The 27,161-nt window shown below is 33.8% G+C and overlaps 1 protein-coding gene across 7 annotated transcripts in view; it reads right to left on the bottom strand.

Moving 5' to 3' along the window:
* CCNT2 (cyclin T2) overlaps positions 1-27,161 on the bottom strand; it is a gene marked incomplete at both ends in the record, with an annotated part of 35,254 nt that overhangs the window by 5,874 nt on the left and 2,219 nt on the right. For 3 of the 7 annotated variants that reach the window (XM_084248650.1, XM_084248651.1, XM_084248652.1), the window contains 5 exons: positions 1,517-1,680; positions 3,393-3,438; positions 6,501-6,563; positions 8,780-8,840; positions 9,855-9,983. In XM_084248650.1, the coding sequence (XP_084104776.1) occupies positions 1,517-1,680; positions 3,393-3,438; positions 6,501-6,563; positions 8,780-8,840; positions 9,855-9,983 (463 nt within the window). Of the gene's footprint in view, positions 1-1,516; positions 1,681-3,392; positions 3,439-3,557; positions 3,890-6,500; positions 6,579-8,779; positions 8,841-9,854; positions 9,984-26,395; positions 26,423-27,161 lie in introns of those variants that run through there. The other 4 variants (XM_084248647.1, XM_084248648.1, XM_084248649.1 and 1 more) reach the window with 4 other exon arrangements.

The following is a 27,161-nucleotide window of genomic DNA, read 5'->3' as shown; positions in this document are numbered from 1 at the left end:
CCAAATTTATCCCTGAGGCCCAGGAGAGGGGATCAGGGCCCATGAGTCACAGCATTACTGTAGCAGCCTTTTGGGCCTATGTCTGCCATGGGCAGGGCAGGCACAGAATTTGACACAGCTGCACAGAAAATAAGGGGTGTGCGTGTATTTTTAAAGAAAACTTGCTCACTTTATCCAGCATCTCCTAAGACTTCAAAAAGGATTACCCCCCCATACCACCTTTGATATAAGGAAAAGAGCATAATTATATAGCTGTATATCTGATATACCAATATATAGTCTGGGAGAATTTTTTCAGGGAGGAAAAAGAAACCCAGAAAATCAAGAAATCTAACAATCTATTTTTATCAGAAGGGAGGGCAAATTGGCCAGTGGCCCAAATATGGCCTATATCCTACTGTTTAAAATTACAAGTCACCTAAGGCTTTCCAGTCACAGTGGCAGAGTTACAAAGATGCATTAAAAAGTATAGTTCACAAATTTTAAAAGTTTAAGGGTTACAGATCCTTAAAAGAAAACATCTAAGATTTTAATGGAAGATTAAAATTCCAATGCCATAAGGTTCTCTCACTTTATGTAAGATATCCTTGTAGCAACAGACGTAAATCTTGTTTTCTCATTAACTTAAATTTTATAAAGGATTGGGGAATGACCACAAAAAGAATAAGGAATAAGTTAAAAACCCAATATGTCAGCTTAGGCTATCTACTAGGAAAAATGTGTCACCTATTTCTTTTCTTAAATCTATAGCACTGGTTAAAATGTCTTAATTCCCAAGAATCTACTACCTCTGGACAGTTTCTCTATAATTTCTCAACCAGAGAAATTTCTTACTAGGAGACCTCCAAATTCCAGGCTCATAATCTATAGAATGTGGGCCCTCCAAATTTCCTTCTAAATTAGTATTTACTGATGAAAGGTCATAATGATATTTTGCCATTAGAGAAAATAACAGAGCAAATAACATTACCCTGAAAATATCTCAAACTCATTCTTTATTTTCTAAAAGTGGATGAATACCCAACAAAACCAATGAAATTAGTATACTTTAAGGTAGGTATTTTTGTACTATCGACTCACAGCAAAATAAATCATATTTCCTTGAAAATTAATGAAAAGGCTTTAGGTTGGTGTTCACTGGTGGCTAATGTATGTTCAACTTTTATTTTTCCTCTCTAGGCTAATGAATTCTTATTTTCATACTGTTATTTGATTATATACCTATACTTCTAAATTCTTTTATCAAACTGTTGAAACAGAATTATAGTCATGATTTTAAAGTCTTTATCTTCCTAAATACATATGTTAGTAAATGCAATGGTATCTGGAATTAGCAACAAAATCACCAATAGGGCAAGGCCAGGGATATGTTAATTTGACCAGAATCTGTAACTGTTTCATTGGGCAATGAGTAAATGGGAATTCACTATTTTTCAAACCTACATAGAAGTAGATAGAATTTTTCTAGCATGAAAAGAAGCACTGTTAATGTGAAAAGTTCATTTTCTCTACTTACCATCTAGTAATTCTAGAGTAACTGTAGGATCCACATATTCCCACCAATGCTTTCCATCAGTTGACACAGGAATCTCCCAATTGGACCATTTGCAAGCCAAATGAATGCACACACATGCTATCACTGTTGGTTTGTACTGAAGACAGAACGTTGTAAGATGTAGACTGTTGTGGAGCAGGTTTGAAAATGAAGAGCCATAGAAATTCAAATATGTAAAACAAAGAAAAACATTTACCAGTAAGATTAGAGCAAAACATAATTAAAGATTCTTCTTTAAGTCTAGAGTACAAAATTTATTTTGCTAAATTAAAAACTAATCTATAGAAATTTGAATATATGCTGTATAATACTATGGTATAAATAATATATGCTAAAAAGTATATAGATAATGAACATTCCCCGTACTCACTCTAGAGTATCTTATTTTATCAATACTGATATGGCAATATTTCTAAATGTAGTTTTTACAACTAAGTTAAAAGTATTTTTATTTCTTTACCATAGGAGGGGAAGATAGTATATTTCTAATAACCACTATATACACAGATAACACTTTAAATTTTGTGGCATTTTTGTTTCTTTTGTAATGTCATAGCAAAAAATAAAGAAAAAGCAGAATACTGTAAAACCGACAGTAATTTCGGCATCACATTATAATCAGGTAAGTACCTTTTTATGTGGCTCAACAAAGTGACTGGTTTGTCGGAACAGTTATGATGTATACTTTCTATGCAAAAATGCATCATGACTTTTCCAACAACCCAATAATTCTCATAAGTCAAAAAGAATTTAACACTTATCTAAGTAAACCTGTCTTTTTTTATAGCAAAGCCACAGGAAAAACTTACCTTTTGTTCAACAGCATCAATGCCCAATGTTGCTAAGTACTACTAAAACACTACCTTTCTCCTTCCACTATATGCCAAAAGTGGACATGTACGATATTACAGCTAGCCTTAGCTAACCAAAGCTTTAAAGTTTGTTTTGTTGCTTATTTGCTCAGAATTCCTAGTGATAGAGGTTAAATCCCAACAACATATACATAAGATAATACATTTGTATTCGCCAATCCAAATTTTAAAGTAAAACTTGACATGTCACAAGAGATTAAGGACCACACAAATCTGGCTTGACCCCCCTCCCCCAATGAAACATTTAAAAAACAAATTTAACAGAATCAACCGAGGACAAAATTATGTATTAGATTATGAAAGCGTTTTTAAACTCTATACTTCCAGATCAGTTTCAGAATTGAAAATGTTTACTAATCAACCAAAAGTCCATATCACTTTTTCTTAAGATAAACTGAAAAGGAAGTTTTTTTTTTAAAGTAAAAATTGTATTTACGCAATTCTAGGCAATCATAGGACTTTACTAATGGGTATTATCTGAAAATAAAACCCCAAGTTATAGAAATTTTATTTACTAAAAAAAAAAAAAAAAAAAACCAAAAAAAAAAAAAAACCTTTAGATTACTTTAAAAGACTGGATCAATGTGAAATTTAAGAAAATTGTCATTTAACTATAATTGTAAACTTGAAATAGCTTTATACTTACCAAGTTGCTCGAATTTCTACGTTAAGTTTAGCTCTTTGTAATCTTTAGCTGCTATTCAGGCTACCAATTTTAGACTTATGCACTCACATATCGAGAATATGTCATCAGAAAGCACCACTACACTTCACATTGTGCATTTAACCCCTCTGTGCCAAAAGTCCCTTGTACAATACACCGCAAAGCAGACAGGAAGGTACCACCACAGTAGATGGTCCAGTCTCCTGTTGCAACAAGGGTAAGAGACACATTGAGGGGGCCCTGCATTAAAGGAAGCTATAGTGTGCTACAACAGTGCAACAAAGAGGGTCAGGATAACAACCTGTTGGTAGCCATGAAATAGGATGTCTGTGCCAAATCCTTGCTTGCTGTAAGAAAAGAAAAAAAAACGAAGACAACACTATCAGCTTTAACATGCTACTAACAAAAAGTTCTCAACACAACAAAAACTTCAAAGATTTGTACACAAAAAGTAAATTTTACTTACTACTTACAAATATCACAAGAGCGCCATCATTTTCTATACTACTGAAAATCTTCAACAACATTCACTCAAATGTTTCTTGCTATCCCCCAAAGATCTGAGAAACAAGCCGATTTGCTTTTAGCTAGCCAGTTACAAGGGCTAAACTTGTTACTAAGTTAAGCATCTAGTCAGCTAAAAGTTGCAATAAAGCATTCTCCTGGATTTAAAAAAAAAAAAAGAAGAAGAAGAAGAAGAAAAGATTTTTGAAGTCTAATACAAAATACAGAGTTGCCTGCCAGACTTAATCCTCAATCATCATATTTAAGTTGCCTTAAGTATGTCATCAAAACAAAACAAACCACCCCCCAAACTCAGCACAAACTGCTCAGCTTTTCATCATGTTACTAAGCATCAAAAGAGAATAAACAACTTAGAGACATAGGATACATGAAACTCCACTTTATTTGTCTTTTTAATTATATAATCCAATTAAAGACAACTTTAGAAGAAATGCAGGTATTCTAGGGGGCATCGAGATGCTTCCACACTAGTTCCCAATAAAAAAGCAATTTTTACTATCTTAAGACATTAAAAACAGCCCCCTAATTCCCTTCTGCTTCTTATTCTTCCCAACAAGAATACCTGTGCTATAGTTTCCCTTTTTTGCAATAACATTAATAATCACTGATATATCTTCCCTCAGCTCAACAAGGATCAGCTCACCTCAACTCCACCCCTCTCTAATAGGCATTGATCAAGTTCCTTGCCCACTCCTATTTTTATTCATGGCACCTGTGATCCCTGCTGCCCCGTGTGGATCATCAACTTAAGATTTATAAAAAGGATTTGGGTTTAGCAGAGTTGTGCTAAGGAAGTGTGTCAAAGCATCGGATGTCTTGGAGGCAGAGTGACTTAAATATGGCATTTCTTTCCTGGTGGGGAGGGAAGGAGAAATCATAGAAGTGAAAGGTCCCTGTAAAATCATATTAGCCAATTCTGTAGCAAAACAGCATCATACCAACTTTCTCATCTCCAGTGTTTGTGTGTATGTGGGGGGACTTCACAGAATCAAATTTATTTATCCTCCCCACAAAAGAATCAAAATATATACAGAAGTAAAAATTTAAATTACCATAGCAAAATGTATCTAAATTCAATAACCTATTAACAGTCATTGTGCAATAAAGGAAGAATGTAGGGAGTGTTCTTTTGTTAGCTGAAAATTGTATTAGAGCAAAGAAAGACATGAAATGTGAAAAAACATTTTTTAAATGGAGTGAGAGGTAAGCTATAGTTACCTGAAATGTTAGTAAGACAAGATCAAGTGAAACATAAATAAGATTTGCATTAAAATTTCTTTGAATGATAGATCAAATTTGTAGTTTCTGTAGATGTTTTAAAATTTATTCAACTTTGCAAAAGAATGTGTTGACTTGATGTCTTTAGAGTCTTTAAAGAGAACATGTACAAAAATATAAAATTTTGATAAAGGATTTAAAAGAAACTTTTAAATTTTTTAGAAGAAATTTTAAAATACTAAGCCTGAAAATTGGTTTCAACTCCTACTAAGAAGTATGTTTATATATATATTAACCTTCAATATCCTTCATCAGGTTCAATTTTAAAGCAAATTATATATGGCTATGCATTATTCAAACCATACAGCTTACCCTTTCAAGAAAGCAAAATTATACTAAAGTTCTTCTCCCCCTTAGCTCAACATTTATAGAATATATCATTAATACTATACTATACTGTAATAGCAGGGGGTGAGAATGTCCTATAAAATATAATTACATTACCATGAAGAACAGGAACCATAATTAAATGTTCTAGTTTACACAAGATAACATGTTATTTTAGGATCAAAAAAATTAAATGGAATTTTAGAGGTCCAATTCTGAATGTTGATACTGTAGTATGAGACAACAGGTTTTTTTTTTTTTTTAATGTAGCTGTTAAGATAATAAAATCCTACCTAGGAAAAAAATAAATTCAATTTAGAATGAATAAAATGTGAGAATATTTAAACACACATACACACACACAAAAAAAAACCCCAAAGCCTTCAAAAATGTTATCCATTTTGTTTATAATTAACCTACAGAATTCTGGTAGTAAAAGAATGAAACCATAAAATTTCCTTTTCAAAAAGGAAGTTAAAAGAAAAAGATACACTACAATTCTAAGTGGTTGCCATTAGTACATAACACTCCAAATGGGAAACAGGAAAAGTAGAATTATGCAGTAGTATAACATGCAATTGTGTAAAAAACATTTCCAGGGATACAAGAAAAGATACACAGGTTCATTAACAGGAGTAGAAAAATCTGTACCACATGCTTTATAAGCAGTAAAAAGCAAGTAATACAAAATTTACTACTCCTGCGTATAAAAGGTTTAACAGGAACATCACATATATACATCACGTGATAGTTATTTCCCACTATAAAATGGAAACCATTTTTTGTAATGCTAAATGTACACAGGCAAAGTATTTTCCAAAAAGACAAATCTGCGGAAAAAGGTAAGTTTCATCTGAAAGATTTAAAGTTGGTGTCCAAATTCTTAAACTGTAATCACTTTTCAAGAAGTTAATGAATGTCTGACATAAACCAGAAATTACTATTTTCTGTATATATGTGTTAATGGCCCACATTTTAAACATTAAATGAAACAGGACCGGCATAGTCTAATAGGAAAGAGGAGAGTCCTAATATCTAGAAGCCCTCCAATTTTTTAGAGAAATGAGATGCTCACCTAAGTTGACAGGAAGCTAATTCACCAGGTAGAACCACAAACAAAAGTAGGTAAATAGAGAGATACTAAAAAACAATAAAAATAACATTTCCCCCATTTTAATAGAACGCAAATAAAGAACTGAAGAACAAAATAGCATTCAAATGAATTATAGACACTAAAAAACCTTAATACTTAATTTATCAAGTTTCAAAGACCACTTACCTCTTACTAACTGGGTACATTTCACCACATCTGTGTGTGGGTGTTCAATGGTGATCTCAAAACCTGAAATGAAAAGCACTTTTTTTCCCCAATCACTTACCACTATAATACTTGACTGTAAAATGCCCTTTACCATACAACTGTAAATGTCTAATTTATTTTTTATTATTAAAATATTTCTAAGAACAAAGCTAAAACATCTCATCACTGATATGTTCACTATACTTCCAATGATGTGAAATATTTTCTTCTCAAAAACAATGTTCTAATTATGAAAACAGTTATTTACAGATCAGAGGGAATATTCATTCAAAATTGTCAATTATAATGAGATTATTTTCAAGTTAAAACCAAATCAAAATCCTGAAAATATAATTATAAAACTTGGAGGGAACAACTAGGTTATATATTTTCTTGTATGTATTCCAACTCTTAATTTTAGAAGATCAACATAAAAAGAACTTTTCATCAAAATAACTTTTGATAGCTCAGTGGTTGAAATAATTTTTAAAAAAATGTAGTCCTCTTATTTTCTTAGTATGCCTTAGATCAAAGGGTTTGACTAGTTACCTTATAACTATATTTTATTAATAAAATTGTTAAAAACACGTGAACCCTGTAGGCCTCAAGATTCATAAAATTACCATTTCTAAAACCAAAGATGAAATGCTGAAAACCTTTCAACATCCAATAAACCCCTTTCCTTTTTAAAAAAGTAGAGGTCATATCTAGCACCTCCAGAAGCAGTAAATGAATAACATCCTAATAAATAATCTGGATTCATAAAGTTACTATACGGCCTATTTACATTTTTAATATAATTAAGTCTGCAAAATAATCCTGTAAAGAAAGCTACAGAGATATATCTTATAAATTCTAATGTCCCCCTTTAAAGGATGCTATCCATTCTCCATGCGTAATAATGTCATAAACAATATAAACATTATACAATGTATAAAACAATAATCATATTATTAAAAATAGTAATTTTCCTTTTCAATTTTATTTATATATGTATTTGTAAATTTTCATAAACTTATGTAATTTTATATAATAAAATAACATCAAATCATTGGATTTGGAAGGATTAAGAGTATCACTTTTACTTTTATATCCTTTTAAAAGCATATCAAACAAGTCACATATATTTCAAATAAGCAATTTTTAAAAAAAAGATTTATTTTATTTATTTATGCATACAAGAACTGGGGTGTAGGTCAGAGGTGTTGGGGGTGAGAGGATTCACCAGAGACAGAATGGGGAGCAGAAAAGGTGGATCTACTGATGTACACTGCTGAGGGGAGCAGTGGGCGAGACAAAAGAGGTCTGCTGCGCCAGGTGGTTTAGCCCTGGCCAGGGATAGAACTCATGCTGCAGTGGCTGGAGATAGCACCATCAGGGAGGCCCCTCAAATAAGCAAATTTTATAATAAAAAAGAGTCTGTCATGATGGGAAGCTGTAATTATCACACTACTGTGGAGTAATAAAACAAAGTAACTACCACATAATAAAATAATGATTTGACACATACTATAAGAGCAAATAATTTTTTATATACTATCTTTCATCGTTAAATGCTCACTATTAAGGCAGGCATTATTATTCTATCTTGCATATATACAACGGCATTATAAGAGGTAAAAGAACTTTGCCAAAGATAACAAAGGCCACAAGCCTACAGATCTAAATCTGGATCTCCATAAGGTCCATGTTCTTTCCAGATTTGTCTCAAGAGTAATATGACTTTAGACAAGTTATAACCTTAACTTTAATTTTCTCGTTAAGTGAAAAATTAGAATAAATGATAATTATAGATCAGTTAAGTCATGTGAGCCTTGCAGACACCATAACTCGAAGAAAAGGAAAGGATAAACACTTGCATTACTATGTCACAGTAAAACTGATGAGGTATATTCATTAAATACTACCAATAAGCTTCGGAGAGTAAGGACTACAATGTACATTTGTATATATAGAATTCTATGTACCAGTTCCACAGGGTCATTTTATCTCCAATGCAAATCCAGAATGAAGTACGCATTAAGTATCTCAACTATGTAAATCTAAGAAATCACATTGAAGACTGTGTTTACCATTCAATGAAATCATGCCAAATTACATTAAAATTTTATGAAAGGTTTCCTTATAAGCAGGTGATGTTATTCTAGTCCCAAACCTTGTTTTAACTAACCTTTTCCAATAAAATTATTCCAGAAATCTTTTATTTAGAATACTGCATTTTAAGAGCACACACAAAAATATCTGACATAAATACATACCTAGGGTTTGTAGCATTATGGTTTCAAGTAAAACCAGTTCTTGAGTCTGTTGAAGGTAAGCCTGCCAGGGGAAAAACAATGATATTAAACTACTTAAGGTAAGCATAGTACTACTAACACTACAGGATATCAAATCTCATGAAATTAGAGTATAAAACCACAGTAGTCTGAAAGTAAGGAGAAATAAAATGATAGGGATAGAGGGTGATAGAGAAAACCTGTGCCGTAAGTTTAAATGGAATTACTTTTCATATAGGAAATGTAAACAAAGCTCAAGCCCCTAAACCACCTAATGATAATGACAATATAAGGGGTAGGTTAATGGGGGCGGCAGGGAGGGGGTGATGCTTTCCAATTTGTAATGTAATACTTTACCTAGGCAATGGTATTTCCTATTCTTAATGTGTTATGAAATACCAAATAAGAATACCAAATCCAAATGTGTCTTTAAGAAAAGACTTACGAACGAACTAACTCTATCGTATTTCATGTGACAGCTCCTTGATAAGTTCCTTATAGAATTAACATTCTTAGAAAAGACAAAATAAAAACAGACCCTCAGAACCTCTAAATTAAAAGAAAAATTTTAGTTAAAATACCAAAATAATGCATCATATGCTCATTGGGACATAAAAGCCCTTCCTCATCAACTTCAATAAATCATTCCTCCACTGCAATTACTCTGGGCATAAAGGTCATGACACAACATCTGCCATTTTTTTGATTATGACATTTGACTAAGTTGGTAAAAAAATAATATAACATATAAATATTTACTTATATAAGGACATACTGCTAAACACAGAAAGTGTAAGCAGCTTTAATTTTATTTATACCCCATCATGAGGTCACTGAGCTGATTTTTTAGTCACTTTCTATTATTTGAATATATTCAAAAGAAATAATTCTGATTTTGTAAACAACATGTGAAACACTTAAAAAAATACCTATGACTCAAAATCTTTTGATTCAGATGACATTCAAATTATACATAAAATATATGTATAATTATATAAATAATGAAAAGATGTTAAAGTTACAAAGAAAAACCAAAAAAAAATCCAATTTTACATACATCGCACTTAGTATCCAGCAGTGGTTCTAGGGGATGAAGACAAGCATGTGCTACTTTGATAACATGTTCAAGTTTTCGGGCCTGTTCTTCCACTTTTGCAGCCAAAAATAATGCAGTAGGTGATATTATCTGCAGAAAAGATAAAAATTTGGTGATTTAAAAACAAACTTTGGATAAATCTACTAAGGGGGGCATGCAAGGAAGGAATATAATATTAATAGTACAAATTGCAAGTTGGGCTATGACAAATACTGATGTTGTTTTAATAAAGTTATTAAATAAACCTAGTTACTTTAAAAGCTGTCTGATATTTTTGAAAGCATAACACTAAAGGGAAAAGATTCTTTAGCTAATTAAGATAAAGTAATTATTAATGCACATTCTGGAAGGAAAGAGAACTCTCAAGCAAAATAGTGAAGTCACTGTATACTCAGATTTTCCCTCTTTTTAAGCAGTCACCACTTTCTAGGGTTCTTTTAACTTAATCATAGCTTCATTTTGTGGCAAACAGCTACACATTATTACTTAAGAGATAGAAAAAGAACCCACACAGGAAAAAAGATTCTGAGTAAGGAAATGCTCCCTAATATCACTATTGCTTAATCATAGCAATATTAAAATTAGCTTTAAAAACCCCAAGAAATAAACAGTATGTAACAATATATATATGAGAAAGTAAAAGAAAGTAAAAGAGTAAAAATTATCAACCAAAGGTCAAGTAATTAGCATTTTTTTTAAGGTTTAGTAAGTTAAGTTCTTGGCTTAAAAGTACAAGAACAGACACTAAAACAGAGAAACATCAATTTTCTGCAAATATTTATTCAAAAAGAAATAAGCCAAATATCTGCTAACTCAGAAAATAGGCATATTTTAAATACAACATTTAAAAACTACATATAGGACATTTCTCATAGAAAGATAATTTCTAAGTATCAAGATTCAGGTACATTTTACCCCCCAAGAGATGAACACCTGAGTTTCACTGTATCTTAGAGGTCACCAATCACTAAACATAAGTAATGTCAAAAAAGAGGGAGAGATGAGCAGGAGGCATAAATCATGCCACATGATCTGGGTCATTAACATAAAGAGAAATTTCTGATATAGAGACATGAAATTTAATCATTGTATTTTGAATAGGGGCTTTCTCTAGTCCACCTGCCATTTGCAGATAAATAAATGGAGTAAGAATGACTTCAAGAAGTTCTCTTCTTGCTGTATAAGAGTGAGTCTGGCTCTAAACAATCAGGAATGTTACCTTAAAAGCCTGGATAATTTCAAGTTGGGCTTTAAACTTATTTCCATCTTTAAAAGTTAGAATAAAAGCTAGAATTCCAAGAGGGAAAGTTTTAAAAAATTAAGAATGCTCAAAAAAAAAAAAAAAAGCCACTTTATTCTTAAGTTTCCTAGATTGAGAATTAACCATTGTTATTCCTTACAATAGACTTAATATCAAAACTAGTTAATATTCTTAAAATATCAGTTAAACAGTAGATATAGAAATGTAAAGTAACTGAGAATGACAGTATTCCCTTTCTCAGTTATTTTTTTCACAGTTAAAATTTCCTACCACTTACCTAATTTGTCTAATTCCTTTTCTATTTTAAAGGCTTAGCTCAAAAGATCAATTTCTCTCAAGGTAAAATTCCTTAGAGAAAATGCCCCTCTTACCCCTCTAGAGGAAACTGAGCACACCTCTATCATAGTACTTACACTGGGTTCTAACTGGTGGCTTCTAAATTTTGTCTGTGCCACCAGTCTAGAAGCAGCTTGAACACAGACTGAATTATTCGTTCTTATTCCCATTATCTAGCATGGTTCACCTGCTATTCAATGTATTTGCTGAATGAATACGTGGATAATCTATATAAAAGCATCAATATTAACTCCAAGTATTTTAATGCCACTGTAAGTATCTAAGAGTCAATACCAAGGTAAGATATGCAATAAACATTCAAAAAATGAAGACAGTCCCAGTTTCCCATAATCTCCCATTTATTATCATGTTCATATTTACAAGGGTAGAACTATTTATTAAGAGTGAAGCAACAGAGGCTTCAAGACAAGTCAAGTTAAAATAAATTTAACAATCTTCCTTCCTAACTGCCAGATAACCCAGGATTTCGCTTACTTGACAAAATAGCATTATAAAATTTCCAGTTAAGTTTTTCTTGGTAAAGGTTCATAGGATTCCCAGTCATAGCGCCATCTTTTTCAGCTTTCTAGTAGTAGCAGCAGCTGTTGATATCAAGAAATACTGTGCAACTGAACAGCATTTCTCCTTAGAAAATAGTCTCAATGGAAACAAAGTACGCATACTCGTCAGTGATTCTAAGATTCTAAATAATTTAAAAAATTAAGAATTCAGGGAACTAAAGAAGTATCTTCAGGGTAGATTCCTGGTTTATTTACCCACACTCCTCACAGAAGTCTTTCTGTTCCCTCTAAATAGGGCTCAAGTCTCATCCTCCTCCAGTGCAACACTAATACCCAACACTCTTCCAAAGTTCCTGGTGAAATCCACTAACTCCATTCACATTTTCCTCCTCTACAGCCTGCAAACATTTTACTCCATCAGGGCTGTAAAAACAAAACAAAACAAAAAACACCTTTTTAGAGAAATACTTTGTGAATATCCATGTGAGGCTTTAATTTTAAGGATGACTAAGTAGGTAACCAAACTAAGTACTACTGCATCTTGCATGAGAAGTTGTGTGGTTTATTAAGAAGAAAAGAATTCCAGAAGTTTTGAGGAATGGCAATATTACTAGTTGGTAAGCTTTAAAAATGAGCACACTCTGAAGGCAACAATCACTGACATACATAAACATGGTTAAAAGCCAAAGAATTCATTCAGTTGATACTAGTGAACAATTACAAACTGAGATTAGTTTACTAGGGACAGGGATCATGCACTACCCATTTCTGTATTCTGGTACCTAGTTTAATAAACTTGCTCAAATTATAACTGGGGAAGAAAAACTGACTTTCAAATAATGTCCAGAATTTACCACTCTGGCAGATATAAAACTATTTCAAGGAATATGACATTCTCAGAACAAGACAAATTTCTACAGAAATATACCATACAAATCATGGAGAGGGGGAGGTAGAGGTGATGAAGCCAGCTGTAGCATAGTAGTCACACTGCCTCAGTGGAATCCTGGCTCTGTTATCTGACTAGCCTAGGCAAATAACTTATTCTTTGTGGCTCAGTTTCTGCATCTGTAAAATGGGAGAAACAGTATCCACTTATAAAGTTGTGGTGAGGAGTAAATGAATCAATTTATGTAAGCACTTAGAATAGTGCTCCATTGTAATATGACTCAACTATTATGTTGAAAAATTAAGACAATTTTATATTTTTAGTGCTAATCTTAAATTTAAAGTGATTTAACACACCTTTAAAAATTCCCTTTCTTGCCCACCTTCTTTCTTCCATGGTAAACTTAATGTTTTAAAGGTTCTCTGGTAGTATAACTAAGCAGACTCAAACACTGGAAACATGATATGTGACATACTTCAACGGTTATACCCATTTTCCTTTCTTCCCTTCTCCCTCCAGTTGTGTTAACCTCCTTCACTTTATCTATTTATGTTTTCATCCCATACCTTTTAATCTGACTCCCTTTTCCATCTTTTCTCCTGCCCATTCCTGGCCACTGTCACCCTTTGCTCATGATGCCCTCAATGCTCACATTCTTCACTCTCCATTGCTGGCTTCAATCTTGAAAGTTGGAGGCAAGGTCAGTTTGTTTTTTTGAAATTGCACCTATTTTTTATTGAGGCATTTTTTTTGTTAGTATACTGTGTATGATTTAGTGGTATAAGTTTACACTTCTTCAGATAGGCAAAGGTCACTCTGAATTAACAAAAAGCTTAGATAATTTCTAAAGTCACTGAAGATGGCTCTCATCAATCAGTTTCAAATGAATCATTCTGGTCTTTATTCTCTTCGTAATTAATTTAGATATACACTGTGTGTACATTTTTTTTTTTTAAGAACTAACAAGCAGTTCACAATATTAAATCTCCAAACCTAAAATAGCCTTAGAAGAAACAAAGGCAAGGCTTCCAAGTCTGATTTGTAGTCTGTTCTGGTCTGACAGGCCAGGGAAGCCATTTCCCCCATGACCTTTATTGCTTCAGTACCTGTCCTCCCCCAAACTACAGGATAATAACTAGATCCTGCGCCTTGAAAAGGGTTTCACTAAGAAATATTCAGCTAGCTCTAGGAATCAGAGTTCAAAATCACTTGCCTAAGGATAGAGTCAAGGAAAAGCGATAATGGTATAAATTTAGCAGAGACTCATACAAACAATAGAAAAAGGGAAACAGAAACTTAGATATAAGGGGAAAACACATGGGTGGAAACATGGGAGGGTCAGCCCCAAATTAAGAAAATGGAATATGTGGGAAAAAAAATTAAAAAAAAATTTTTTTAATAAAAATTTATTTATGCACACAAGAACTGGGGTGTAGGCCAGAGTTGCAGAGGGTGAGAGGATTCACCAGAGACAGAGTGGGGAGCAGAATAGGCAAGACAGGAGAGGTCTGCTGTGCCATGTAGGTTAGCTTCCTGGCCAGGGACAGTATTTGTGCCTCTGTTTGGCTGGCAAAAGCTTGACAGCACTGAGACGTTAACCCCTGCACCACCAGGGAGGCCCCGATATGTGAAAATATTAATCTGTTAATAAGAAAGGTCACCAGGCTCAAACTGCTTAAACCAAAATTCCAATATACTGTTAAAAGGTGATTTAAATACTTAACTTTTGCTGCAGTGAAAACAGTTACATTACAGCATTATAAAAAATGTCTTAGATAATTTACACAGATAAATAATGTATTATGTCTTAGATAATTAACACAGTCTGGCATTTCAGCTATTCTCCCTATGTAACTATGTGTGAGTGTAATACTGTCAATAAAAGAAAATTTACACTGGAAATTTATACGCTTGCAAGAGAACTGGCTTAATAAAAACTGAAAATTACTAATACTTAGCAATTGCTTAAAAACAGTGTTGATTAAAAGACTAGGGCTTAACTTCCATAGAGTAATTACATGTTTAATGTTTACTAAAATTTGGCATTTAAAAATTTATTAAGAAACATTTCAGCACTATGATTTGTTTCTAAAATGAAAAAATAAAATCAATGTATACTTTTAAGAACCATCAACATTTCACAGTGAAGTCTCTAATATCCCTTATATACTCAGCTGTCAGGCCACAATAAATTCTCAAACAGTATTAAGAAACAAGTAGAACCAGGCTTCATTTTCAAAAGGTGTGTGTGTGTTTCTTTAACAACTATTAACTTTGACATCTAAATTGTGCAATTCTTGCAGAACCATCAATTTGCTTGTTTGGTTAACAAAAAAAATTTGAACAGATGCTCAAGTCTACATAAAGTGAAGCATATCATTAATTTGAATAGCCTACTCCTATTAAGCTCTAAAAACACCAATTATTGATCAAAGGCAATATAAACTATAGAAAACATCTAAGAATGTGGGGAGCTTATAAAAATCTGGGGTTGTTTCTGAATTATATCACCATTCAAAAGACTACTGCCCAATTCTCACAACTTCCTATGCTTGCTCTCAGTTTATTTTTTTTCAAGCATCAAACTACACCAGTTTTTATGATCTTGAGTGGAAGAAAAAAATCATTTAAACTTCAGTGTTACACTACTGTGTGACTTCTAATAGCAATGTCATTTGTTGATGGATACAAATATCCATACTTTCCAGTAGCTCACTAATACTATTTTTGATAGTTTGTAGCCCTAAAGAGCTGTCCAGCAGAAATGTAATGTGAACCACAAATGTAATTAAATTTTTTCTAGTAATCAATTAAAATAATGAAGAAACAGGAAATTGATCATGCCTAGGTAGTGGATATATAGACATGCATATAAAAAACCACAGGTTTATATTCACTGGTACACTGAAGACAAAATTCATTAAAATGATAGAAGAGATAAAAATGATTAAACGGTCATAGGCATCAAAAATTGATTATTAATCCTAATAATCCCTGCATTACACAAGTTTAAAGTAAACCACCAAGTCCCCACCCCCCATATAAGTTTCTTAGGGAAAGATCTATCTATGTCTTATTTAGTTATGAGTGTAAATCTCTCCTTTGCATACTGCTTGACATATAGTACAAGTCATTAAAGCTGTAATAGTTTAAAATTTTACCAATGAACAAGTAGGTGAATTTCTACAGTCCTTATTTGTTTCTTTTTCTATATTAAGCTCAAGTAATTAAGAGAAAAACTACATATTACATGTTTCTTTAAATAGGATCACACAAGGATAACCTAAATTGTCAACTTTACAACCAGAACCATAAACTATTTTACTATACGTAGTAAGCTAATGCTCCCCAATACTACAGGGGAAAGAAAGGAAGTTTCCGTCATTTCTCCCAGTGCCTGGATGTGTATACACGTTTAATGTTGACTGTATAGTGATCTAATTAGATTTTCACTTTAAAAATTACCTCAATCAATTTTATGTACTAGAATTCTCTTAAAGGATTCCCATTCTAAAACTGCCTTCAAAGTGAACTTGTAGATCACAAAGTCAGTTTTTGTAGAGAGGTTTGCTCAATGCAAACACTCAAGGTACATTTGTTAATACAAAAATCTGTTCTATTCTGCAAATCAGATTTAGCTCGGAAAAAACCACATTACAAAATTGCATACAATACTCTTAGTTCTGGGACAAATGAGCTAAAGCCACTCTATTCTCATGTGTATGTATACACACAGAAAAGGTTTGGATTCAAGTATTTTATAATCATCCAGTTTTGGAAAAAAAGTAGCTTCATAAAGAGACGTGTAAATGGTGTAAATCAACTCTATTTTGAAGAGTTGATTTACACCATTAGTATCTCAGTAATTAAGCAGATAGTGTGTCATGTTTCAAAATAACATTAAAGCTTTTGGGAAAAGTCTCCAGAGTTCTTTTCAGAAATTTAAGTAATAAACAGTATTACATTTTTATATCTCTTAATAAAAAAATGAAAACTCTACCAGATGGATCATCCACCTGTTTAACAGAATGAACTTCATCTGGCATAATTATTCCGAAAATATCTTTATCTTCCTGAAACTTGTATCTACTAAGTTAGGTGATACATTAATTTCAAGTCATACTACAACAGACTATCATTTCAATGTACTTAGTAAGTAAACTATTAATGTTTTACCTGAAGATTTTGAGAAGGTGGCAGAGTTGACATTCAAAACTCCACAGAAAACCCAATTAATGATAGCAAAACCAAAACTTCATGTGTATTATAACCAAACCACTTTGTAAGGCATTCCTAGGAATTACTAACAGATGAGAACAAAATAGCTTACTGAAATCATATTATCAGTCAACTAGAAACAAAGCAATGTTACATGTGTTGCACTACATAAAATAATTTTCAAATAGCCAACATTTAGTTATTGGAAATCAGGGTGGGTCAATTTGAGAACAGTAGCTAAATCTGGGAGTAGTTTTGCCAAATCCAGTCAGTGAAAGGATGCAAGTTGCCCAGAGTAAGCCATAAAGGGTTTGAAGCTAGCTTGTATGAACTTTTCAAATTGACCTCTCAAAGATCTCTTCCAGGACTCCATATTGAAGAGAAACCTCTGTGAACAAAAGCAAAATTGGCAAGAGCAGGTAAAAGGGAAATGATAGAAGTTGGAGTGGGGAAAAGAGTTAGGAAATCTCAGAAAGCAGCAAGCTGCTCTATTTCTGATAACACAAAATAGAACACAAGGAGTTCTGTGACTACAGAAACTATTCTGAAGCACATCTATTTGAAGTTAATGAAAACTGACCTTTCATAAAAGTGAACAGAGGGTATTTAGTTCATACCAACGCAACATACCGTAAGAAAAAAATCGGAAGAGCTGTCCCGAAAGCAACAAAAACCATACCAGAAAGAACTGCTTAAAAACAAACAAACAAAGAGGGCCTCCCCGGTGGCACAGCGGCTGAACGCTGGGTTGGGAAGCTGCCCGCAGCCTCTGCAGCGCTGGTTAGATCCCCGGCTGCTCCCAGGCCATTGGAGGATGGTCCTACATGGTACGCAGACCCCTCCTGCCGCCCACTGCTCCCCTCAGCAGTGTACTTTGGTCCTTCTGCCTGTTCTGCTCCCCTCTCTGGCTCTGGTGAATTCTCTCACCTTCCCGCGCTTCTGACTGTAGCCAGTGCTTTTATAAATAAATAAATAAATCTTTAAAAAACAAACAAACAAACAAAAAAAACCCCAACAAAACTGGTAGTGGGAAAACTGGGTATCCACATGCAAGAGAAAGAAATCCACCATATAATACGATAAACTCATAATAAATCAAAGAACTAAATGTAAATACGCAAACTATAAAACTCTTAGAAGAAAATAGGAGAAAAACTTTGTGACTTTGAATTTGGCAGTGATTTCTTGAATATGACACCCAAAAGCACAGGCTAACACAAACAATTAATTGGACATCATTAAAATGAAAACTTGTTAGGCATTAGACTATGAAGAGAAACAAAGACAGACTGAGGAATGGGAGAAAATATATGCAAATAATGTATGTGATGACAGTGAGACCTAGAATATATAAAGAACTCTTATAATTTAATAAAAGTACTAATAAACAATTAACAAAGGACTGAATCAACATTTTCCAAAGACAGTAAGTGGTCAACAAGCATGTGAAAAGATGTTCAACAACATCTGGGAAACAGAAATCAAAATCACAACAAGATACTACCTCATAACTACTAGCATTATCAGAAAGCCAGAAAGTAACAAGAGTTGGTAAGGATGTGGAGAAGATGGAAACTTTGTAGACTGTTGGTAAGTCTGTAAGCTGGTTCTGTCACTTTAGAAAACAAGATAGCAGCTCCAAAAAATTAAACATAGAATTATGATGTCACCTAGTAATTACACTAAATGTAGTTACACTAGGTGTAGTTACTAAAGAACAGAAAGCAGACTTGAGCAAATATTGTACATCCACATTCACAGCAGCATTATTCAAAACAGCCAAAAAGGAAAAGGAAACCAACACAAACTGTCTTATCAACAGATGAATGGATCAACAAAATGTGGCATGTACTCACAAAGTCACAAAGGAGTATTATTCAGCCTTAAAAAGGAAGGTAATTCTGACACATGCTACAACATGGATGATAGATGAAGCTCCACACAGAAAATAGTGGTTGCCAGACAGTGGGGGCGGGGGAACGTGGTATGTGATTTAACAAGCAGAGCTTCAGTTTGAGAAGATAAAAAAGTGGTAGAGATGAATGGTAGTAAAGGAAGCACAGTGTGAATATACTTAATGTCAAAAAATTCACTCTTAAAACTTGCTAAAATGATAAATTATCTGTTGTGCATAGTTATCACAATAAAAAAACAAATACAAAGATATTAAAATGACAATATAACTCCAAACTAAAAGACATCAAGAAAATCATCCAAAAGAGGAATGATAATTTAATAACATATGAAATCACAAACTGAAAGAGCACATCACATGCCTGAATGCATTAACCCAGCATAGTATAAACAAGACAGTTTTAAATTACTTAATTTTAAAGAAAAAAAATTCTTTGGTTATTTAGGCCATAAAAAAAAAGGTGGAAAATCAGACTACCACCCAGCTGCCAGCAATGTTTTTATGCCAGGAAAAGAAGTCATTACATAATAAGATACCCCTAAAAAATGTGAGCCAATAGTTTTATTATATCAAAACTGATCTTGACTATAAAATAGACAAATGACCAAATACAAGGGTTCAGAGAATATTGTTTCCATAATCTTCAAGAAAACTTCAAATAGTAAAAATGACTACAGATTTTAACATAAGCACCAGTAGTAAACTTAAGTAAACATAACTACTTGCAGAACTAAAATGAAACGAGGGTAAAGTTTTCTAACAGTGTTTTAGATAATGTAGTTATAGTACAAAGTAGGTGAGAGATCAAAGACATATTTCTCAGTTATTATTTTGGTGGTGGTAATATTGTTATTTTTAGACTTATTTGTGTAATGGGTATTCGAATAAGTTAATAAGTGATTATGGAATCAGAATGAACAAGGCACTTTAAATATATATTTAAAATAAATATATAAAGTCCAGTTAATATGGAAATGTATTTTATATACATTTAATGTGTAAATGAATAAACACTGACATACTGACATGTATAGTAAATATATGTATTTGCTATAGTACGCATTTCCTGACTGTTCACTAAAGACACCTAGACACAAGACTAATGTATTAACATTGGGCATCTCTAGTACCCAGGTTATATGGTCTGGAAATACCACTTCCTGCTAAAAGAAAGCAGGATTTCTTAAATAAACGGCCTTAATGAATTAAGATGTGGTATATATGCATAGTGGAATACTATTCAGCAATCAAAAATATAAACTCATGCCATATGCAGCAACATGGTAGGGCTGGAAAGGATTATGCTCAGCAAAATAAATCAGAAGGAAAGAGAAAAATATGAGATGAATTCACTTATTGGAAGAACACAGGGAAAACAAAGATCAGGGGAATAAAGACAAAAATAACAGGGAAACCATAAATCAGAGACATTCACTGGGAGAGGGTGGGAACAAAACAGGAGAAGGAAGAGCATAAGAGGCTATGGTGATGGTCACGGGTGTCTTGGTGGTGGGAATTTTATGGGGACTACACCTAAAAGGAGGATGAATGGCAATTTAAAAAGGATATATATTAAAAAAATGGTCAAGCTGCAGAGTAGAAAATATACAGGATAAGCCTGGAATATCTTGCTGTGTATCATGTAAGATTACGTAGTACAGGGCCTCCCTGGTGGTGCAGCGGATTGAGCACAGCGCTGTGAAGCTGTCCACAGCCTCTACAGTGATGGTTTGATGCCTAGCTGGCCAGGGAGGAACACACATGGCGCAGCAGACCTCTCCTGTCTTGCCCGCTGTGCCCCTCAGCAGTGTATTTCGGTCCTTCTGCCTGTTCTACTCCATGCTCTGTCTCTGGTGGATTCTCTCACCCTCCTATGCCTCTGGCTTGTACTGCAGTTCTTGTATAAATAAATAAATCTTAAAAAAAAAAAGATTACCCACGAAATGGGGCCAGCAATTCTACTTTTTGGTGTATATACGCAAGGGAAACCAATTATATGTCTACACAAAAACACACATGCGTGTTCATAGCAGCAATTACTAGTCAAAAATTGCAAACAACCCAAATGCCCATCAACTGTTGAATGGAAAGTAAAATGGTTTGATGGTAGTTAGGCAAGAAAAATAAAGACAGTACTGATACATGTTATAGCACAGATGAATCTTGAAATCATTAAGCCAAATGAAAGAGATCAGTGGTAAAGGGCTGCATATTTCATGATTCCATTTATAGGAAATGTCTAAATAGGCTACAGGGAAGTAAGGGAAAATATAGCTAAAGAGTGTGAGGTTTCTTTTGGGGTAATGAAAATTTCTGCGATTGATGCTCAGCTCTGTGAATATACTAAAAAGTCCCTGAACTTCACACTTTTTTTTTTTTAAGAGGCATGTTTTTATTTATTTATTTGTTTGTTTGTTTATTTGTTTGGTTTATACATGCACTGGGTACAGTCAGAAGCGCGGGAGGGTGAGAGAATTCACCAGAGCCAGAGCGGGGAGCAGAGCAGGCAGAAGGACCAAAGTACACTGCTGAGGGGAGCAGCGGGCGGCAGGAGAGCTCTGTGCGCCATGTGGGACCCTCCTCTGGTGGCCGGGGAGCAGCCGGGGATCGAACCAGCGCTGCAGAGGCCGCAGGCAGTTCGCAACCCAGCGCTCAACCGCTGCGCCACCGGGGAGGCCCGAACTTCACACTTTTAATGGGTGAACTGTATGGTATGTGAATTGTATGTCAACAAATGAGATAAATATACAGTGAGAATCAAGTTTATATCCTGCCTTTCCTATATGAATTGCACCACTGCGTGTCTAAATAGATGAATCATAGCCTATCAATATAAAAATATTCCAATTAATAAAAGCGTAAGAAATGACAGAATTAGAGTATCATCAAAGAATGAAAGGATCTGGGCATTGAATACAGAAAGCAGCTAACACCACAAAGAGATAATCAGCACTAGGTGACTGCAGATGAAAGAGCATAATACCACATGTAGTCTTAACAAAGGACATTTAACATGAGTCTGATCAAGTATCTGGATGCAGCTGGCAATATGCAGGGGATATTAAACAAAGGGAACATAATAAACAGTACTATGAATACCCAAAATCAGCAAAATTCACAGTTCAAAACTGAACAAGCCATAGACCCTTCAATATATAAAACTGAAAGAAAGGGATGACGGGTCAGCTGTATACTGAGAGATTTGAAAGACACACCAAGCTTTTAATAATGGACTACACTAAACTGTGGCGTTTAGGAATGCAGAGTTGGGTAATAAAACTAGTTAGCCAAGTTCTTGACTTGAGTGATGGCTACATGGTTGGTTGTTTGCTGTGGTTTTTGTATGTCTGTGTTTTATTTTATAATTAAGACATACCACTCCATATATACAGTTACGTTATAGCACTAAAGAACACCAAATAGATGGCATACAACAGGATATGAATAGGACCCAAAGGATAAATTAGATATTTAGAAGTGGAAATGTGGAATTACATGAGATAAACTTCATGAAGAGTTGATATTTCAGCTGAGTCATAAAACCCAATGGGTCACAGTTATACAGAAAACAAACAAACAAAAAAGCACCATATAGAAAAATATGGCTACACAATACACATAATGCAGAGGCAAATGTATTACTGAAGAAGAATCCTGTGCATAATTCAAAAGAGGATCTAACTGGATTTTGTCTAAGGATGTAACAAATAAAAACCTTAAGAGTATTTTATTTTTTTTACGTATCTATTCAACTCCTCCTTAGAAATCACTGGTTTGAAGAGTTATTGTGCTGTTTGCTAAACATACTAAGGTAAGACAAGAATGAGTACACTATAGCACTGGATTAGGCAAAAGGTGTGGGTTCAAATGCCAATCACATAATGAGCTGTTTTGATTTTGGATACATCATTGAGTAACTCCATATACTGTACTTCCTCAGGAGGATAGTAATTTACTGAAATGAGTAAAGTTCCTGTCATACAGCACAATCTTAATAAATTTCCATCCATGCAATTTATGAAAAGAAGTTAGAAGTCATCTACCTTAATAATTTCAAATTTATAGTCCAGATGACATGCTGTTTGGTTAGTCTCATTTTTCATCAGTGCAGATACAGGACGCTTCCATTAATACAGAAAATTCTATTGGACAGCACTATAGTATTAAGATTACTCTTAGACTAAATTGTTTTATTAAATTAAAAGGCAGAAGTAGAAGTGAGCTATAATATAAACCACCACTCAGACTTCACAAGACACTTTAGAAGGTAGAAGAATGAAACACATGCTGACTTGATTCCTATAAAACAGAATCAAAGTATAACAATGGATTATGAGACAGACACACAAGGGAAAAAAAGTAAATTTAAACCATTGATTTTCAATGTTAGTAGGAAATTTGTTAAAGAATCCGAGATTTCACCACAAACATTCTGGTTACACAGGTCTATGGCAGTAAAACATATTTTTAGTGAGCATCCAGTTAATTCTGATGTTAGTGAATCACAAGTAGCACAAAATCTTTAAATCATATTGCTTTCAGTGAGAAATTTCAGGGTTATGAAGAGATTCCTAGCAACAGATTACGTGAGCGACTCAGTGCCAATTGTGTAAGCAATGGCCTACATTTGGGGTGAGTTTTGCTTTTGTCATTCTGTTGGCTTTGTGACTTCAGACATGAAGACAATCATTATAATATTTATCTTCTTTATCTGCATTAAGAAAAAGAATATCAACCTCAACTATAGGTTTAGGAACCACATACCAAATCAACCAATGAAGGATTAAAAAAAAGAACCAGGCCTCCCCAGTGGCGCAGAGGGCTGAGTGCTGCGTTATGAAGCTATCCACAGTCTCTGCAGCGTGGGTTTGATTCCCGGCTGGCCTGGGAGAAACTTACATGGCGTGGCAGACCTCTCCTGCCTCGCCCGCTGCTCCCCTCAGCAGTGTCTTTGGTTTGTCTGCCTGTTCTGCACCCGGCTCTCTCTGGTGAATTTTCTCACCCTTCCGTGCCTCTGACCTGTAGCCCAGTTCTTGTATAAATAAATAAATCTTAAAAATAAAAAAACCCAAAAATTCTTCCCATAAAATCAGTAAATACAGGGGAACACTTATTTTCAGATAAGCATAAAGGTGAAAAGAAAGCAAAATTAAAGACTAAACTTGATAAACAAAAATCTTTTGTCAAAATATCATAAAGACAAACCAGAAAAATATTTACTAATATGAGAAATTCATAAGCTCAACAACATGGTAATACTTCATTAGAGGGGCAAGAATTAACATACTAAATTTAAACTTTAAATGTAAGAAATCCTAAACCAGTTTCCCTAAACCCCTCAATTGGAAAAAGATTACAAATGTGATCATTTGTGCTTAGGTCCATGAGGAATTACAGATGGATAGGCCCTGATTTCTTACTAGAAGAAAGAAATTCAGGAAACATTCAAAATCGAGGGATAATATAGCTTTAATCTCCTTTACTCAGTTAATTCTTCAGATTAAACTAGGATTTTCTCAAACTCATCACTACTGACATTTTGGACCAGGCAACATTTTGTGAAGGGGGTGCTGTCCTGTGCACTTTGAGTGTTTAGCAGCATCCCTGGCTTGTATCCAATAGATGCCAGTAGCAGCTCACCTACTCATTCCTCCTGCCAGTTTCAAAAATATCTCAAGCTGTTGACAAATGTCCTAGGACAGTGAACTGCCCTCGGCTGAGAAACACTGGGTCAATCTATATTATCTTTTGTGGTGCCACTTTAGTAATTATACCCTCAGAAGTAGCCACACATAACTCCACTAGGACCAGGGCAATCCTTTATGTGCTCATATTGCTGCTGTCTAGAATAATGAACAAATTTTATTTTATTTTTTTGCTGATAAGATACATATATGTTGCAAAGCAAAAAGTATTTTTAAAAGGGTACACAATAACCATTAATAGCAAATGCTACAAGGCAGGGCATCCCCTTTTCTATCACAAAAGGTAACCATGTGTGACAATTTTATGAATAACTTGAATATAGATTAGCATAGTAGTTAAATGGGATAAAATCTACTTTTTAAAAAATCTTGAATAAATGTCTATTCCAAGCAATGTTGCTAAAAATTGTAACAGGAGAGAGTGTGCTATTAGCCAAAGAATGTGGATTGGGGGCACTTGTCTAGACAAAAAAAGGAAAGCCTTTCTCTTTTAAGACTATACAGGGGGGCAAAGGAATGCAAAAAGAACATCCTCAAATTTGCAAATGAAACATACTGGTCAAGAGCCAATTGAGAAAGTTTTTGAGAAAGACTAAAGAGACTAAGCAAAGAGTGGTAATCAAATTTAAGCACAACTGTACTTGTGTGTAGCAGCAGATCAATTGAACTTAGAAGTGTAACCTGAAACTAAGATATCACATAGTGACACATTGAGTCATTTCTTAAAATCATCAGTCCTATGTAGCATCCTTAACCATGTATGCTTGGGACTTTAAGCAGAACTACACTACATTTAAATCTGGCCTATTATGGAGTTCTGATTGCTGGGGCACAGCAAAGAGGCAATGCAACTAAGGAAGATTAAAATGACTTGGTGACTAGAAGTGCTATGAGAATATTCCAAAATTGACAAAAAAATTCCAAGATTGAGAAAAGAATGTGCTCTTTACAACTTGATCTTAAGAGATCTAATTAAATTTAGAATATAAGAAGCAAACGTATCATAAACTTAACAAGCCAAATTAATGAATAGTTTCTAAGAGAAGCTCAGTCAATGTCTACTCACAGAGTAACTGGGAGGATGTGCTCCCAGAAGTACTGCTGGCTTTAAGATTTTTGTGTTTTACTAGATTATCTTGAACTAGATCCAGCAAGGCCATTCTTTAATTACTAATCCCAATTACATAATCTTCACTGTATCCAGTGAGCAAACGTATATTTACCTAATTAGGTTACACAGAAATGTCACATACTACTGATAGTGATCCAAGCCTCCCCAGAGAAAATGACAATATAACTTAGAGATAAAAGAGTGTTTCTGGGTCACCAACAACACATATTCACACTGATTTTATTCTTAAATACAACAGCATTTTACTTTAAATGATTTTTTTTTTTTTACATTTAAACTTGTCGGTGTGGAAAAACACAGAAGTCTCATAAACAAAACTTTCACATGTAATAAACATTATATTTATTACAAATCTTGATATAGTTTACCCAAATTTAAAGCTTGCTAAGATTTAATGTACAGAATGAGGTTCACTTTATTTGAGGTGAAGACTCATGCATTTTATAAGTTTACTATGACAATCCATTATGACCCTGTAGGAAAAATTTCCCCAGTTACTCAGGGGAGTATGAATTTAAAAGTCACATTCAGTTTGTGACGACCCATCTCACCCTAAAATAGGAAAAAAAAAAAAAAAAAAAAGGGAAAAAGTGAGGTTGTGCAATTCACGATAGTGCAACACATACATTTAAACTTTTGATGTAACAGCAAAGGTGAAAAAGACAATGTTAGATAAGGGTACAATGTTACTTTTCAAATTTGAAATTGATAGATTTCAATTATCCTGTTGATAATGACTTAATGCAAAATGTTTCACATACATGTTAGACACTAAGTAGGGCAATAAAAATACATAGGCTTTTTAATTGAATGGTGGCATTTACATAAAACAGTGAAAGTTAAAATGCAAGTGACCTGGGCTTCACTAGTCAACCCAAAGCTGTAAATTTGAGCTGTAAAAAGACATTTGTTTTAAAGCACACCAACCAGGCCAGAAAGACAAGTTATGAAAGAAAGGGTGACAAAAGAGAAGTGAAGTCTTGTGGTGAAATCATTTATTGGAAGTAGAAAAACCTGATTCAGCAAATAGGACATCTGTAGTTACATAAAAAAATTTCCAGGACTATTCTGCTTTGATTTCTATTGGCATTTTCCAGGGTCACTTAACAAAAGCCATATTTATGTTAGTATTCGTAAGTTTACCACTGCTTTTGGGAGACAATTTAACAGAAACTGAAATTCTCTCCACCAAAAAGTGATTAACCTTTCTCTTCCACAACACTATTATTAAGCTGTGCACAAGAAATAATTAGGAAAAATGGAAATAAACTTCAAAGAGGAAGAGCTGAAG

This window comes from Talpa europaea (genome assembly GCF_964194135.1).
Source record: "Talpa europaea genome assembly, chromosome: 1".
In the NCBI taxonomy this organism is placed as follows: Eukaryota; Metazoa; Chordata; class Mammalia; order Eulipotyphla; family Talpidae; genus Talpa; species Talpa europaea.
The sequence above is the reverse complement of the archived record's forward strand: the minus strand, read 5'-3'. Positions and strand labels throughout refer to the sequence as shown.